This window comes from Phoenix dactylifera, chromosome 12 (assembly GCF_051530095.1).
Source record: "Phoenix dactylifera cultivar Ajwa chromosome 12, Ajwa_hap1_PhDact_Kaust_v1.1, whole genome shotgun sequence".
Classification (NCBI taxonomy): domain Eukaryota; kingdom Viridiplantae; phylum Streptophyta; class Magnoliopsida; order Arecales; family Arecaceae; genus Phoenix; species Phoenix dactylifera.
In genome coordinates this window covers 8,266,185-8,282,993 of record NC_143201.1, presented here as the reverse complement: position 1 = coordinate 8,282,993, position 16,809 = coordinate 8,266,185, and the positions used below count along the sequence as shown (strand labels likewise).

At 37.2% G+C, this 16,809-nt stretch overlaps 2 protein-coding genes across 2 annotated transcripts; one reads left to right on the top strand and one right to left on the bottom strand.

Moving 5' to 3' along the window:
* The first annotated feature begins 17 nt into the window (after nucleotides 1–17).
* On the top strand, nucleotides 18–5,770 carry LOC103715398 (monodehydroascorbate reductase 3, cytosolic). Its single transcript, XM_008803011.6, has 10 exons — nucleotides 18–195; nucleotides 610–681; nucleotides 2,173–2,224; nucleotides 2,836–2,916; nucleotides 3,492–3,610; nucleotides 3,830–4,049; nucleotides 4,352–4,470; nucleotides 4,574–4,699; nucleotides 4,965–5,105; nucleotides 5,229–5,770. The coding sequence occupies exons 1-10, from the start codon at nucleotides 145–147 to the stop codon at nucleotides 5,550–5,552; spliced, it is 1,305 nt and encodes a 434-aa protein (XP_008801233.4). The 5' UTR covers nucleotides 18–144; the 3' UTR covers nucleotides 5,553–5,770.
* A 2,948-nt stretch (nucleotides 5,771–8,718) lies between these two features.
* LOC103699020 (uncharacterized) lies at nucleotides 8,719–12,559 on the bottom strand. Its single transcript, XM_008781061.5, has 4 exons — nucleotides 12,439–12,559; nucleotides 10,306–10,394; nucleotides 9,648–9,880; nucleotides 8,719–8,966 (listed from the first exon to the last, which is right to left on the bottom strand). The coding sequence occupies exons 2-4, from the start codon at nucleotides 10,391–10,393 to the stop codon at nucleotides 8,940–8,942; spliced, it is 348 nt and encodes a 115-aa protein (XP_008779283.4). The 5' UTR covers nucleotide 10,394; nucleotides 12,439–12,559; the 3' UTR covers nucleotides 8,719–8,939.
* Nucleotides 12,560–16,809: the final 4,250 nt, after the last annotated feature.

Here is a 16,809-nt window from a genome sequence, read left to right as displayed (position 1 = left end):
CCACTTCCGCTTGCTTTCCTCCGACCATCCCAGCCAATTCGGACGCCCTCTCACCCCGCTCCAATAAATAATCCCTTGCCCCCTCCCCTTCTCCTCTCTTCTATTTCATTCAGTTCTCTCATCTACGACGAAATCGACCGATCCATGGCGGCGAAGCACTTCAAGTACGTGATCCTCGGCGGCGGTGTGGCAGCGGTGGGTTTGGATCTCCTCTTCCTCGACTCCTTTTCCCCGATCTCCTGATCCGATGCTTCCTATAATTTTTCATTCTTTTCGTCTTGTTTTTGAGAGATTGTTAGTGATGCGATTGGCGTTTCAGTCTCTCACATGTGTATCGATTTTTGATTATGCGTGGATTTGAAAGTTTCTTGATGATTGACGGTCTTCTCTGATCTGAGGGGCTCTTACTTTTGCTAGTTTAGGATGCTTTTGAGAATTTGAGACTGTTGTTAGTTTAGATTTTTTTCTTCTTCAACTTGCTTGAGATCCGGGTGATTAATTACTCGACTACACTGGGGTAGATGGGATTACGGTTTCCAGTAATGGATTCTTTGCTGTCTTCTTTTCTTATATGCCGAAAATCATGTTTTCTGTGTTGTGTATTTGCAGGGTTATGCGGCCAGGGAGTTCGCAAAGCAAGGAGTCAAGCCAGGAGAGCTGGCGATCATATCAAAGGAGGCGGTATGGTTTTATTTTTTTTATTTTTATTTTTGATTATTAGATGTCTCAGTTGTTTCTAGATTACTGCAAGTGATGGTCTATTTGTTCGTGTCGCATTTATTATATAACTCCGAATCTGTAAGTTCCTTGTTTTATTGTGTTGCAATAATTGATTATTCTTTTTAAGGTTTTGGTCATGTTTACTTGGATCTATAAAAGGTGGAGTCAATAGCTCTTTTGCTGTTTTAATGGTTTCTTATGTAATATGTTACAGGGTATGAACAGTTTGACCTTATGTTGGTTCAATAAAAAAAAATCATGCTCTATTTTCCAGTTATCTTCATCATATTTTCTGATGTCATTGTTTTTGCTTTTCCCTTCCCCTATTTGATGGCTTGACCAAAAGAATAATGGCTACGAATCCGTAAAATCAGTTGTGCTGCAAATGCCTCTCTCGCAGATACACAGTTCTGAGGAAATTCAGAATTGTGTGCTTGATAATTTTTGTTAACGGTTGTAAATGTTCCATATTCTTGTTGGTCCGATCCCGTTCCTTCAATCTCAGATTCTGTCAGGAAGCTATGAGATTGATAAAAATAACTTTGTATTTGCAAAAGTTCTTGCTTTGCATGTCTAAATGTATTGTTAGGTTAGTGGTGGAGCATATTGCATACAACCTTCATCTCATGGCACTACATTCTCCCTAAATGCTGAGGTGGTTGCTGTTGTCTTATATTCTCAGGAGTCGGGAAAGTAATTATAATCGATTGATCGAATCCTGTTTATTCTCTTTTGACTTTGTAAAATTCCTTAAGCCATGGAAAGATCCTTTGTTAGCTCTTATTTTTAAGCAAAAGGCAAAGTCGTTTGTAACCTAGAGAGACATCTCGTTGAATTCATATTTTCTAGAAAGGAGTAGCGATCTGCTTCAGATGAAACTTGGAACATAACATCAGTACTAAGAGCTTTTGTTCATCATCACTTTGCATGCTTGAATTCCTTTCAGTTCGCCCTTTACTTTCTTTCTGGTATTATTCATCTATTTTGGTTATAGTACATGACGATTATCGTCAACAAACCAGGCCAAGTACTTGAACTGGTGAATATGTATAATTCTATAATTCGAAAGTTCCTAGTTATATACAATAACAGTCCCTCTATATTGTTTTGCAATTCAGAACAATAAGATGTGGTGATGCTATCATGAACTTTGATATCAGATGTCTGACAATTTCATTTGGTTCTTTGAATATTTTTTGTCTTGAGTTTTAGAAAGTCAGAGACTCTTGCCATAAAAGTGGATTGTTTCACATTCGTTTCACAGGGATGATATAACATGCTTCACTACAGTCCATCCTGATCATTGCCAATTTTCATGTATAAATTATGTTGTATTAAGTAGATCTTGTGTGAATTATTGGCAATTTTTTATATAGTTGCTCTCTATGGACATCTTCATTTTTGTTCTGCATATTCATAAGGCACATATTTCTTAACAAGACTATATTTCAGGTGGCTCCTTACGAGCGTCCAGCACTTAGCAAGGGTTACCTTTTTCCTCAAGGTAGGTCATGCAACATATTCTCAAAATGGTTGATAATATCCATCTGTGCATGCATGACTGTTCATTCATTTACTTTCACATATATGACTCTTATCTGTGAAATCCAGCTATTTAACTTGTGGATTGCACCAAAAATATTTTTAGTATTTCCTTTTTAAAAACCATATTCCAACCATATTGAAGATTGGTGTCATTTATCAGTTTATTTAGCTTTACATATTGTCAAGTTTACTGTCAAATATGTTCCATGTTGAAGCATATTTGCAGTTAAATATTGGAAATTTCTATCCCATTATTTGGTTGATTTGTATTTGTTATTGTGTTCAAATGTGGTAATCATTATAATCGTTGATGCAACCTGTTCAATGTCTTCCTATTATTGCCACTCTGAGAGATACGTTAAAATAATTACATCCAGGAGCAGTTGTAACTGCATGCATAACTGTTAGTCTCTGCATAATTACTTGTTAGTTGGTCCTTATCAGTCACATTGTCTTTGATATAAGTTGTTCTGGCTATTAAAACAACTAAAGGCTCTTTTAATAGCAACCAGTTTTCCCTGAATGCTTTTTAGTTCCTGTATTTACATTTATATTGTTTCTAATTTGCAGGCGCTGCAAGGCTCCCAGGTTTTCATGTATGTGTTGGAAGCGGGGGAGAAAGACTACTTCCTGAATGGTATACAGAAAAAGGTGAATCTTGCTTTCTTATTTTTTTATTTTGCTAGCTATAGTTTAAGATGAGTGTAGCGTATGGACATTTGAGAACAGAGATGGTAGCTGAGGTGCGTGTGCATATAATATTCTTGCTTGTGTTTAGCTACTTATATATCAGTAGTCTTGTTGCCAATAGAAAGATAAGAATGCTACACGTTCAATCATTGACAACTATATATAAATAAAAGATATGGTTTCCTTGAAGTACATGATCAGATGTATAGATGAGCATATCCGAAGGTTGTTTTCCTTAGGAAGTCAGAGGAACATGTTAACTTTCCTGTCTGCTAGTTAGATCAGTTGTACTGTATAGTTATTTGTACAATACCCGTTCCAAAAAAAATGTGGTCTTATTTGTTCTCGTTATACCTTTATTGCCTTGAGCAATGGTTTTCAATTGACATTTCAATTGTGGTTATATGGTTCTACATACTTAAATTAATTTGCTTGTTTTATATGGTTCCTAAAATTGCAACCAGCTTTAGATGGGAAGTTAATTCTTACTTTAATTCTAACTCAGATTGTTTACTGTAATATATTTGTCATTGCAGGCATAGAGCTGATACTCAGCATGGAAATCGTGAAAGCAGACGTTACTTCAAAGACTCTAACAAGTGCTGCTGGTGCCACGTTCACATATGATATTTTGATCATTGCTACTGGTTCCACTGTGCGTTAGTAGACAATAAAATGTGAAATTAAAAATGAAATCTTTATACCATGTCAATTCTTAATCATGGAATGAGATTATATAATATTAATCTGGCATGCCTCTACTGCTGTTTGTCTCTATGACCTAAGGTTCTTTAGTATTTAAAATTCTGTTCTATAGTCAAAGCACTAAAGCATGGCATTCCTTGATGTTGAGGTAGATTTTTTCCTTATGCAGGTTATAAGGCTCTCTGACTTTGGTGTTCAAGGAGCAGATGCTAATAATATATTTTATCTGAGGGAGATTGATGATGCCGATAAGCTTGTGGCAGCAATACAGGCAAAGAAGAATGGAAAGGCTGTGATTGTGGGAGGAGGATACATTGGTCTTGAACTTGGCTCTGCATTGAGGATTAACAATTTGGATGTCACAATGGTGTACCCTGAACCATGGTGCAGTAAGTTTCATTTTGCTTCCACCACATGAATTTTATCATACATATAGAAGTTACATCACCAGTTCTTCCATTCACCAAAATCAGTTAATTAAGTTGTATATAATTATGAATAAAATGACAAATATTGGGATTGCAAATAGACAGCTCCCTAATTATCAAAATTATTTGGTAAATTGAAGATCTAAGGTTACATCACTATAAAAAGAAAAAAGTTGTTTAGTTAAAGCCATGTCGTGTTCTAGCTGTGGGATCCTTGCATACTTGAATATCCTCAATTCCTCATCATCCCTTGTTTCTTGCAGTGCCTCGCCTTTTCACATCAGGTATTGCTGCTTTCTATGAGGGTTATTATGCAAATAAGGGAATCAAAATAATTAAGGGCACAGTTGCTGTTGGATTTGACTCTAATGCCAATGGCGATGTAAGTTACTTGACCTTATTCAAACCTTTACTTGTACAATGTTTCTTTGGACATATATACACTTTCTGTATCATTATGTGACTGCATGGTTTATATTGATCAGGTAACAGCAGTGAAGTTGAAGGATGGAAGAGTGCTTGATGCTGATATTGTAGTTGTTGGTGTTGGTGGAAGACCTCTCACTGCACTTTTTAAGGGCCAACTTGTTGAGGAGAAAGGTGGAATCAAGGTAAAAAATCTCTCCTTTGAATTCTACCTTAGAAGCATCTTTTTTTTTTCCCCCTTCCCCTTTCTGTCCATCCTTGTTGTCATGAAGTTTGTTATCCAACGAGAAATGTTTCCATAAAAATAGCAGAAAGAAGCTAGCAAATATATTAGAAATATGAAAAATATCAATATGTGGAAAGTGTTGGTCCATAATCTATCTAGCCACTTGTTGGGATTGATTTTAGTCTTGATGTGAAAAAAGCTTTAGCTGTCCTTTTTGGTTGCAGACTGATGGTTTCTTTAGAACAAGTATTCCTGGGGTATATGCTGTAGGAGATGTAGCAACCTTCCCCATGAAACTGTACAACGATATAAGGAGAGTGGAGCATGTTGATCATGCGAGAAAATCGGCCGAACAAGCTATTAAGGTAATCACTTTTCCAGTGTGTATATATATATATATATATTAGCTGAGTTTCAATTAATTGTAATGACTGCAATGCATGTAAATTGGGTGGTTTGCTAAGTTTCTGATTTTGCCGCACTGTCAGGCAATCAAGGCAAGCGAAGAAGGAAAAGACATTGAGGAATATGACTACCTTCCATTTTTCTACTCTCGTGCCTTTGATTTGTCATGGCAATTCTATGGAGACAGTGTTGGAGATACTGTTCTCTTTGGCGACAATGACCCTGCATCAGCTAAGCCAAAGTTTGGTTCTTACTGGATCAAAGATGGGAAGGTGGTAGGAACTTTTCTGGAAGGCGGATCTGCAGAGGAAAACAAGGCCATAGCCAAGGTAGCAAGGGTTCAGCCACCAGCAGGAGACCTTGAACAACTGACAAAGGAGGGTATTACATTTGCATGTAAGATCTAATTCCAGAGTTGAGCTGGAAATTGGGCAGTCTGTATGGTCGGCAATTGCATTTTCTTTTCTGATAGATTGTCAACTTGATGGTGGTTGAGTTAGTGTCTATGAACTTAAAATAACAATGTTGCTGTGTCTTTGGTGTGGACCACCTATAAACTTTCAATGTTGCCACCTCTTTGGTGGACCTTCAGTTAAACTGATTCCCTAATAATTTTATTTGTCAATACCTTTCTCAATCTATTTTTATTGACTTTCTAACTCGTAGCAGGTTCTCTATGTTTTAATGGAGTGCGGGGTAAATATTCCTCCACATTTTAATATTTTTTTCTATAAATTGCTATTACTGGTCAAAGATAGGATGTCTATTTAGATCCTTAGACCATGGCTGTGATATACTATATACCATCTTCTAAGTTTGAACTGGTACAAGACTATAAAATGCAGTTCTTTTGGTCTAAAGTGAAAACTTGGGAAAATGCAATTAAAATTGTTAAATTGAATTTTATCTTATAAGCATTGCTCTTATATATATATGATCCATTTTTGGGCACTACTTTTTAACATCCCAAATATTCTCATAAAAACAGATGTGCTTGCAATCCTATAACAGCTTTAATAAGATATCCACAAGTGAAGCCTTGCAGCTTTTAGCAGACATAATTAGGGAAGAAGGCTTTGGACTGCAGAAGTCAAATCTAGGTGACAATGGGACTCTGTTTCAGAACAAGGCTCCAAATCCTTTTCATCATTGTGCATTCTTCTAGTTTTTATTCAATCAAATGTATATGATATGCACCAGCTGATTTTTGCTTGAGTGAACTATCAAAGTTCACCTTGATGTTTTCTGGTTGTCGGAGGCACCAATGAACACGAGGATGAGGATGGGATAAGGGCTGGAACTCCAGATCCCGGGCACCTGAAGCTCCGTTCTACATCAAGATATCTTCCCTGTTGGCACTTTGATACTCGCCTATGCAAAGGCTGACCAAAATATCTGTGATGGCAATTGCTTCTCACCATGAATGATCACTTTGTTTCTGCAGTTCCAACAATGCCATAGATGTATGCTGGAGTGGAGTTTGAATCTGCCATGCTCATATTAAGTGTTGGTTAAGACAATGTTTAGCATCCAACCAGGTATTGATTGAAGGCCCCCATCTGATGGATGAGATTCCATAATTGTCTAGAAGAATGCTAGGTAAATATAGCGTGATTGACATCTTTGACTCCATTGTATCCCTAGCAAGTTGAAGAATGGATCATCCCTCGGCCACAGAATGGAATTGCAAGGAATTTTTTTTCCCAGTTCATCCTCCATACAAGTCTTGATTCTAGGATGCACCTTGAGCATCCAAATCTACTTGAAGTTATCAGAACTTTTTTTTTTTGATGTAAATCATCAGAAGCTGTAGTAGCTGTTATATTCACTTTTGTTTTGAAACTCTCACTCCAACATATGGTCAGCATCTTGAGTGGATGATTGAGGGGTATAAATAATGGAGTGGACAATTTGCTCAGGAAAATATTGATGCATAAGAGTGATGTTCCATTCACCATTCTGTAGGATTAGATCACTTACAGTATTTAGTATTGATATTAGTTTCATATTAATAAATTTCTATCTCCAAAAGATCTATTGTAGGCATTACTCTGTAATGTAGCTTTTGAGAATAACAAGATTTTCTGCAGATAATGCATGTTGAATAGAGATTCCAATTGCTGAAGCTGAGGGCTGTAACCTTCCAGCTCTTATTTCCTCGTTAAGTTGCTTAACACATGCTCTGTTCCAAGTTTGGAGCACATACTTTGTAGCCTTCAACTTTTAGTTACCTAAAAACTTGGGGAACTAGTAAATCTTTTGCTCCATGCTCAGTTAATTACTTCCTGGGAAACTTGAATTTGCATCCAAGAATTTTCAAACTGAAAGAGGGAGTTAACAACAATCTTATTCTCCATTGCAGTCAGCAAAGGACAATGATCTGAACGCACTCTGTTCAAGTGATGCATTCTGGCTTCTGGAAAACTATTCAGCCATCCATTATTAGCCACTCCAAGTCTAATCTCCCCAGATTCTAGCATTCCAATCCCTATCATTACACCACGTAAATTTTGGCCTATAGTAGCCTAAAATAGTTAGTTCATTACTATGAAGAAAATCAATGACATTCTGTGCTCCCAACTGACCTTAAACCTCATTTCTCCCTAGCTTAAAATATGCAGTTGAAGTCTCCAGAAATTAGAGTCTATAAACAAAGGCTGACTGACTCGGCTGGCTTTTGCCACAGCTCTTTATGCTGCAGGCTGAAGTACTTGCATAAACCTCACCAAGGATCCAAGTGATTAAGCTTTGCAAAGAAAAAAAAAACATAAATTTGATTAAAAGCAAAAACAAAATCAGTTTCCCCTAAATTCAACTTCTAGATTGAAATCAACCCCCATGAATGCCACGAGAGGGAATAGCTTTTATTTTCCACCTCATGTTGAGGTGTCTGTACTATCTGTCAATAGAACTACCAGAGAGCCTTGTTTCTATAAAAGGCATAAATCAAGATCATGGAGATTGAACATCCTCCTGCACATGAGCAGAAGCATGGTTTCCCAGCCCGTTTGCAATTCAAGATAACTCAATTCATTGAAATTGAACAACCTCCTGCAAGTGAGAGTTCTATGAGGATCAGTGCAGATGTGTTTTGTTTTAACATTGGTTGCACGCTGGACAAGTTTTGGATACTTCAAAAGGACTAAGAAAAATCCAAACAACACCTTTTGACTAGCCTTTCTAGATAAGATCCTAAATCATTACAAATGGAATCAAAATAAAGCTGGCTAATGACTATGTAGGAAATGTTGCAGCATGAGCTCTTTTGGGATTGAGCATGGCTAGTCGTGGTGGGTGTTATTGGATTTGACCGGATTCGGACCTGTCCCAACAAATATGCCAGGGTTGGTATGCAAGGACCCATGCAAGCATACTTAGTTCTATACTACGTGGAGCTGCTCCTTAATTAGCTAATCCTTTTCCACAATTTGGTATTTCTTCCTGCTCAATGATAAAATACCAAGCAAAAACAAATGAATTCAGACAAAGTATGGAGATGGTCAAATCATCATATCCAACACTATATTGTCAAGGGTAACTAGTTGCAAAATTCAATCTAAGCAGTCAAACAGATTAAATAAATGACAATGCACATTTAAAGGAAATCCTACAAGTTCCATTTTACTGATTACAGCAAGGGAATAAAAAACAGCTCAAAATACTAAAGCATATGACTCCTCATTGTTTTGAGAAGAATGAATGAAAGATCTAAATTCAAGTTCTATAAGTCTTTGCAATCTTGCAGGTTAGATGATCAAGAAGGCTGCAAAATGAAAATGTAATAGCTGAACCACTCAATCAAACAAACTGAAGCCCATATCCTGCAGCAAATGAGGAAAAAAAAAAAAAAGAATCAGGCATAATCTAGTAAAGATTTAGTCAGGGATCAATTTCAAATAATGGCAATATTGAAGAAAAGTAGGAAGCTGCTGTTGATTTTTGACATATCAAATATCAGCTGTGCGCCAGCACTAGGGAGGTGGGCCAGATGTTTGCTTATTTTATCCCGGACAGCAAAGAAGTTGTTCAGCCCATCATATCCATCCAGATTACTTGTTTGCCAGAAATCTCTTCTGTACCGCAACTGGCAATAATGTTTTATGGATAGGTTTACTGGACTAAACAACTCCTTCCTTTTTGATATAAAAAGCACATGCAATTCTGCCTATGCGGCTGTTGGATAGGACCTGACAGAGTGTGCAATACTTAAAAAGGTAGAGGAGTTCCACGTCATGTGCATCCAGATACCTTAAGACAAGCTAGGCTTGGCATTACTCTTAAAGGACATGTCTAATCCACTATAATACATATAAGAGCAGGTTATGGCATGGCCTTTGTGGCATCTAAGAAGGCCAAACCTAAATATAAAAGGAAGACATGTTCGATACCTTGGGGATAGGCAGACATGTTTGGTACCTCAGGGATATAAAAGACATAAATGGATGTGATGAATTATACCCGCATTCTAAGAATATGACAGAGTATCATATACCAACACTTACGTCATCTGATTCTTCCTTCTCTTCTACTTTCTCTTCCTTTTTGGGCTCTGCTGCAGCAGGAGCTGCTGCAGCACCACCACCACCTCCACTAGGTGCTGCCACCGCCATGGCACCAGCACCAGAAGGGACTGAGGCATATTTCTCCCTCCCGCATGCAACTAGTTCTGTTATGTCTTTACCTTTAACTTCAGATAAGAGGAACTCAATCCTATCATCACCGGCTTCAACTCCAACTGTCAACCATAAGGGAAAACATTCAGTTGATCGAGCAGGAAAATTTCAGGCTAGACAAATAATTCTGAAGTCCAGATTTGAGAGCTCTCCCCTACATAATATATTTTGCAGAAGATTTTATCACAAAAATTGCTTGAGACATGAGGGCCAGCTAGGAACTTGGATATATTTGTTACAAAGGTACTAGGGATTATGTTATTCTCACCCAGAACTGTACAACAGACTAGTACAGAAGATCAAAGCTAATTCATGACTTTAAAGTAACAATACCTTGAGACTATCTATTATATAAATCGAGTAACATCTGATTGAGCAATATAACATATATAACAAAAGAAATGGAATCAGTGAATCATCATGAGGGACTCTAATAACTCAAAATAGCTAGAAGAAGGAACCAGAAGGACCAAGAAACAACACATACCTGATCCTAGGATATCCTTGAGATCATCAGAAGATGGATTGTTATTCCCACCCAGAACAGCAAGTAAATAAGCAGCAATCACCTTCATCCTGAACATGATAAGCCCATGAGATTGAAATACAATTCACAAATCCAACATAATACGAACTAGTTGAGACATTCTTCCCAACATCCTCAAAACCAAGCAGTCAGAAGAAGGCTACACAAAAACCATGGAAAAGACAATTGCAAATTAACTGGCACTCTGGAACCAATTGCGTCAAACTTCATCAGAGGAAAGTAAGAAGAGAAAAGAAACAGAGATAGGATAAATTAGACACATGTTATGCAAAAAGAAAAGAATCTATTAGTCCCAGAAACATTACCCTAAATATATGAGGACATAGTTTTCGATGTGAAATATGACATACAGCATCATATCAATCCTAAAATAGATGGCAGAAGGTTTTACTGTGTGCATCATAGATTCAAGAAGAGCCATTATTCGTGAATAAGTGAATATTCAAGAACAAAATCGATCATCTCATAGATTCAAGGGCAACAAAAGTTCCCAGCCTTCACAGTGGGGATATAAGAGCATCATAACAGTTTTAAGAAAAGAGAATAGATTCTACTTGCCAAGTTTCATCAAACAACTATCTGTATCAACTATAATATATGTTGACAACTACATGATCAGCTTCAAAAACATATGCAGCATCAGTAATTATATACAATGTGGAGTTAATACCAGTTTGACTACAAGCAGTAAAAATCAACTCAGCCATAAGGATTTTCCTTTGTGTGTGTTGCTCCATCACCCTTCACATTCAATAAAAGTTTACTAATACATCACTCAGACCCCTTTCAAACCCTTGACATATTCTGCTGATCATATTGCCCAATGGCCTATTTTGTGCATGTTAATGTTTTAAATCCTTATTGCTCAGTATAAAGGAAGAAAGAAAAAGTAGGTTCTCCATACCTTGATCCTCAACTGACAATACCAGCTATTGGTCATCTTTCAATGTTTCGTATCATTATTATTGAACAATCCAAATTCTCAAATAGAATTGCTGGTCAGATATGATATTAGACACATTGACGGAGAAAAGCGACTACAATTTTCAGTTCACCAACAAGATGATGCATTTATATAGTGTTGCATATTGTACTTTCCATGGTTTCACTAACATTCTCATGTCCACAAAAATCAATTTCTCAACCTATTTTCAAGCACCAACATATTATCAATGTTCTAATTTACATAATGCTGACTCCTTATCATGTAAATATTTACAAGAATTTTCGACATCATCCCTTTTTTTTTGTTTATAATAATCTTATGCCTTTTGATTAGATAGGATATCAATGACTTCAGGTATCCATCAGATGTCAATTTGGATTGAAGAACCATATCTCCATCTACATAGCTAGTAAAAGAACAGCAATGAACATCAAGTAAAGTAGAATTTAAATGCCTCCTCTGAAACTTGCTTTGCACTCATAATTAAACACCCCGCAAACTGCAACCACTAGAACCAAGATGTCACGCCTCACCTGCCAGCATTCAATGACCCAATACATGTATAAGTATACAAGATACAGTCCTCAAGCTAACCCATGTAATTATTTTTGGTAGGTGACATTGTTACACATGCTTCATTGTCCTAGCAACGCATGGTCTAAATTGTCAGAATTTAGCACCTATCATACCATAATCTCAGATGAATCCTTCACTGTTTTTTTTTCTTTTTTTCCAAGCTAACATACTTTCCAAATAAAATTGATTAGGGATCAAGAGTAGCAACAGATTCTTATCATGCTGAATAGCTAATGCCAGGACAGCACAACAATGAATGCCATGGTTAAAACTGCCAACTAGAAGTATAAATTACAGAAAGAGTTGTTTCAGAATAATACTACGAAACATGTTTACTAGATTATTAGTTTTGAAGCAACAATGTATAGATAAAACTAGAATCTATTGCGTTGAAATAAACATGGATTCGCATCAAATCAAAACAGACCATACTATGATATTTCCAATATCTCAACATGATTTGCTTCTGTGCACAGATTCAACTATAAAATTCAAGATTTGCTACTCTGATCGAAGGTTATAGAAGACAAGAAAAGGAGAAGTAAGAATACCTCCCAAGGGCTGATCGGACACGAGGCCTGCCGCTCTAGGGTTTTCAGAGGGAAGGGGAAGCCCCTCTATGGTGTATATATACGGATTGGAGGGTTTACGATGATCTCTCTAGGGTTTTTGGTGGTCCAGATTTTGAAATCCCTGACCGTTGATTCATCAACGGACGTTACCTGATCAGTGAGTTGGGCCGTTTCGTGGACCGGTCCAAGCGGGGTCCAGCTCCGGCCCAATTGGACAATTGGACGAGAAAGTTGGAGGCGAACGATATTTGAACCCAGAGAATGCCAAACAAAATGCCTGAGAGCCACAAAGTAAGCAGCAGCAGCTCCTCATTCATCCGAGTATTTGATGATGGCCCACGCAAAGCTGGCATCTGATTGATTCGAATTGAATTAGGTTTCTTAGTGGCTTCATGAGTAATTATTGGTTTATTTATATGCTGAGAGTGGTGTGATTCATGCACCTGGTTTAGAGAGTGTTTGATGGAATTCTTCAACCATAACTGCTGTTATGGGGATTCATCTTTTTGGGCGACCATCAGTGTGGAAAGATTTAGCGATCCTGCTTCGCGTCTTCTTTGGTGACAGCGTCTCGGGTGCTTGTTTTGGATTTGGAGCTTCAGCAGTTGAGAAGCAAGTGGATTGCTATGTCATCTGGATCCGACTAATTCTTGAGGGAGAGATCATTGTTATGTACATATGACTTGGATTTGTCACACCAGGCTTTCCATTCATCAAAGAGAAGGAAAGAAGGCTATGGACCTCCTCAGAAATTGCATTCATTCACCTTGAAATCTGAGGAGTACATCTTTAATTTAGTTAATCATTGATTGCTTTGTTGCTGGTGCAATTGGAGGAGGGAAGGAGCTCAACTGACTTATACTAAAGCTAGGTTCTAGATAGCTGCATATGTTGGCAATCCAGTTTTGGATTTTTTTGCACGATGTAGATTTCTTGATGAACCTTTATAAATATTAAAGAAATGGATGAAGTAATTGCGAAAAGCGGGTGCACAAGCAGAAATGGGAGTGCATTTTGGTGGTGGTATGGGGAAGCAGACCTTTGAGGAAGAGGAAACAAAAGGACAAGGAAATGCTCAGGTTTGCAGGTGCAAGGACGGAGTTTTTGGAGAGATTTCGAAGCTGGCCTGCCAACCTAAGTTGAAGTTACTTCCTAGTAAGAACAATAAGATATCATATAATGGAACTCTATGATCATCAGGCAGGTTTGTCGGGATGATTTCAAAGGAGCATTTGAGTTTTTGAAAGAAATGTCTATGGAAGGCATAAATCCAAATTTTTGTACCTATTCTAGTAATCTGACTCTTTGTGCTGATCTTCAAGAAGTACAGTTTGGGTCCTCAAAACCACTGCTGCATCATTAAACCAAGAATCGGTAAAGACGAATCCACCGGAAGCGCACTCAATGACATGTAAGCTAATTGTGGAAGATTGAATGATGCTCAGAAAGTTCTAATCCATTCAAGAACTTGGTTTCTTGGAATGACATGCCTGTTGGTGGGGGGGGGGGGGGGGGGGGGATCACTAGAGATCCTCAGCATGATGTGAAAGGAAAGGAAAGCAACACAAAGCCATGAAGTATTAATAAGACATTTAAGGGGTTGACAGTCAGATGGTTGATGCAGGATATGCACCCAAATAAGTTAATTTGCATTATGAATAAAAGAAGAGCTAATCAGTAGCATATATTAAGTTTCTGAATAGAACAGGATTTACCTCATTAAATTTGAGAATGTGACAGAGAGCAGAAGAAACAGTTTATTCTGCAAGATACATCAATTATGAGGGATCCTCAATGCGGTCACTACTATATGTTGCAAAAAGTATGATCTTTCAGTTGCACCTCCATGCAAGGTGAACTGCCTTTTGGTCTCACTTACTGAGGTAAAAATGATTGAATTCTGCATTTAAAGCCAGGAGAAACTCCAGCATTTAACATGTGACATAATCATCTTGAGGTAATAAGTGAATCAGTGGAACATGGTTGGACAATATCCAAGTAGCTGCATCCATATGGCTGATCAGATTCAGGGATTTAATAGGTGCAGAGAAAATGCTCGATTTTAGGCATCAACGGATGGCAGAGATTTGCTGAACCAGAGCATGTAAGTGACATGGATGTGTCAGGCAATAAACATGAGTCAAACCTTTTGGAAGTTGATGATCTTATTACTCTTTGTGAGATATTTACCATCTCCAGTGGTTTTAATCTTACTTTCAATGGATTATCAGCAGTGAATCCAATCCTTGGACCTGCTCCGGAGCACCATTTAAACCTAAGTTGATGCCCAAGCTGGAAAGAACTCATTTTCCTCATGGAGTTGATCTTCTCTATCACTGCCCTTTGGAGAGTCTCTGCTATTGGTTTTCCAAGGTCACTGAACAATGTCCCTTTACAGTGGCTTCTAGCCTCCCACCCTTGAAGTTGTGGTTGGCTCCATTAATTAGATCTTTCCCTGCATTGATAAGCACTCTGATTCTTGGAAGTGTGGAAACTGATACAACTTAAATAATCTTCTCCACTTGTGCTGGAGGTTGTTTCATGTCTTCATAGTAGTCCTTGGTATTTAATGAAGGGATCTGGAAAAGATATCAGCTCAAAAGTTTTGTTTTATTCAAACAGAATCAGAAGATTTTATGATATTGTTTGTAAACCATGCAAAATTATGTGGTATGTATTTATTCTATACCTGAACTTCATTAAGATCAACTTCATTTTCTCTGAGGAACATCAAGAAGTTCTCAAAGTTCTCATATGTTTTAGCCTAATGGTTTTGAAGTTAAAAGTAAAGACGACAAGGCAGAATTAAAGAGATTATTATATAGCCTCGAACAATCTTCAAGACAATGGTGCTTGAAGTTCCACCTACCTTTACTAGAGATTGGTTACAAAATGAGCCTACTAGATTACTGTATATTTGGAACTGCTAAGGTAAGTTATCAATATTTTCTTTATATGTAGATGACATATTGCTAGCTAGCAATAACATGAATATGATGGAGACAACAAAATCATATCTTGGATCCACATTTGAAATGAAAGATACGGGAGAAGCCTCTTAGGAATAAGAATTTGTCGGGAGATAGAAAATCGAGAATATTATATTTGGATCAAGAAAAGTACTTAGAAAAGGTACTAAAAAAGATTCTATATACAAGACTATAAATCTTTAAATACCCTTGTTAACAAAGAATAGTGTTTGAGTAAATCAATCTATCCACAATGTAAGGATAAGAAGGAAGAAATGCAAAAAATCCCTTATGCACAAGTATTGGGCAGTCTCTTGTATGCCATGACAAGCACAAGGTCAGACATATGTCATGGAGTTGGATTAGTAAGCAGGTATCAATCAAATCTAGGTAGGAGACATTAGCAAGCAGTCAAAAGAATTTTTAGATACTTACAAAGAACAAAGCAAATTAAACTTTGCTTTGGACTAAGTGATCTACAAATAGTTAGCTAGTTTGACGCAGATTTTGTAGGTGGTGTAAACGATAGAAAATATACTAGCGGCCATATATTTTTCTTTGGTGAAATGGCTATTTCTTAGGAACATGAGAAACAAGAATGTGTTGCTAAATATATAGCATATAGCATGGCAACAAGCACTGTAGTGTACATAAGACGACTTATAGAAAGTCTTGAACTTGGTATACCAATAGATCCTATAAAGTTGCTGAGTGATAATAAGTTTGTTATCTCACTAATTAAGAGGGGAGTAAATAGTTCTAAAGATAAGCAATTGACGTAAATTATCACCATGTACAAGACATATTGGAGAGGGGTGAAATAAAAGTTGAATATATCCCTTTAGAAGAAATGGTGGCCAATCCTATGACCAAGGGATTCTCTCTGAAAAAATTATGAGAGCATCTAATTGCAATGGATTGAGAATTCCTTAGGCATTGCGGATAGATGAAGCGAAATGCATAGTTGAAAAGATTTTGGAGATGCTTAGAAGGAACAATTTATACGACTATATGATGATCTGGCTATTAAATTAGCCAAAAAAATAAAAAAAGTACACTAACAAGATAATAAGGGTTGCATCATGGAGCCATGACTTTAAAGGTTTATCTAGAGGTAATATGAGCAAGAGCATGACCAATCACTTGAGCATATAGTATGTAGTGTTAAAGTGTGAAAGAGAACTTTGATTGAAGATGTTAATGGAGTAGCTAGGTATTGGACCAAATGAGACCTAGACTCAGAGCATCGACACCGAATCACTCAAAGGAGTGAATCAAAGTTGTCTATCATATATAGGGTTAGGATATAATAAGGACATTGTCAGATTGGTCGGTATAGAAGGCGTGCACATAATAAAAATTAGTACCACAATTTGATAAA

Bases quoted from the DNA above. Each gene is read 5' to 3' on its own strand.
- LOC103699020 (XM_008781061.5), bottom strand. From the start codon at position 10,393: ATGAAGGTGATTGCTGCTTATTTACTTGCTGTTCTGGGTGGGAATAAC. The intron at 9,881-10,305 runs GTATGTGTTGTT...TATGGTTGACAG, and splicing joins CAAGGATATCCTAGGATCAG to TTGGAGTTGAAGCCGGTGAT. The intron at 8,967-9,647 runs GTAAGTGTTGGT...CATTTGCTGCAG, and splicing joins AGAAGGAAGAATCAGATGAC to GATATGGGCTTCAGTTTGTT.
- LOC103715398 (XM_008803011.6), top strand. From the start codon at position 145: ATGGCGGCGAAGCACTTCAAGTACGTGATCCTCGGCGGCGGTGTGGCA. The intron at 4,050-4,351 runs GTAAGTTTCATT...TGTTTCTTGCAG, and splicing joins GTACCCTGAACCATGGTGCA to TGCCTCGCCTTTTCACATCA. The intron at 4,471-4,573 runs GTAAGTTACTTG...TATATTGATCAG, and splicing joins ACTCTAATGCCAATGGCGAT to GTAACAGCAGTGAAGTTGAA.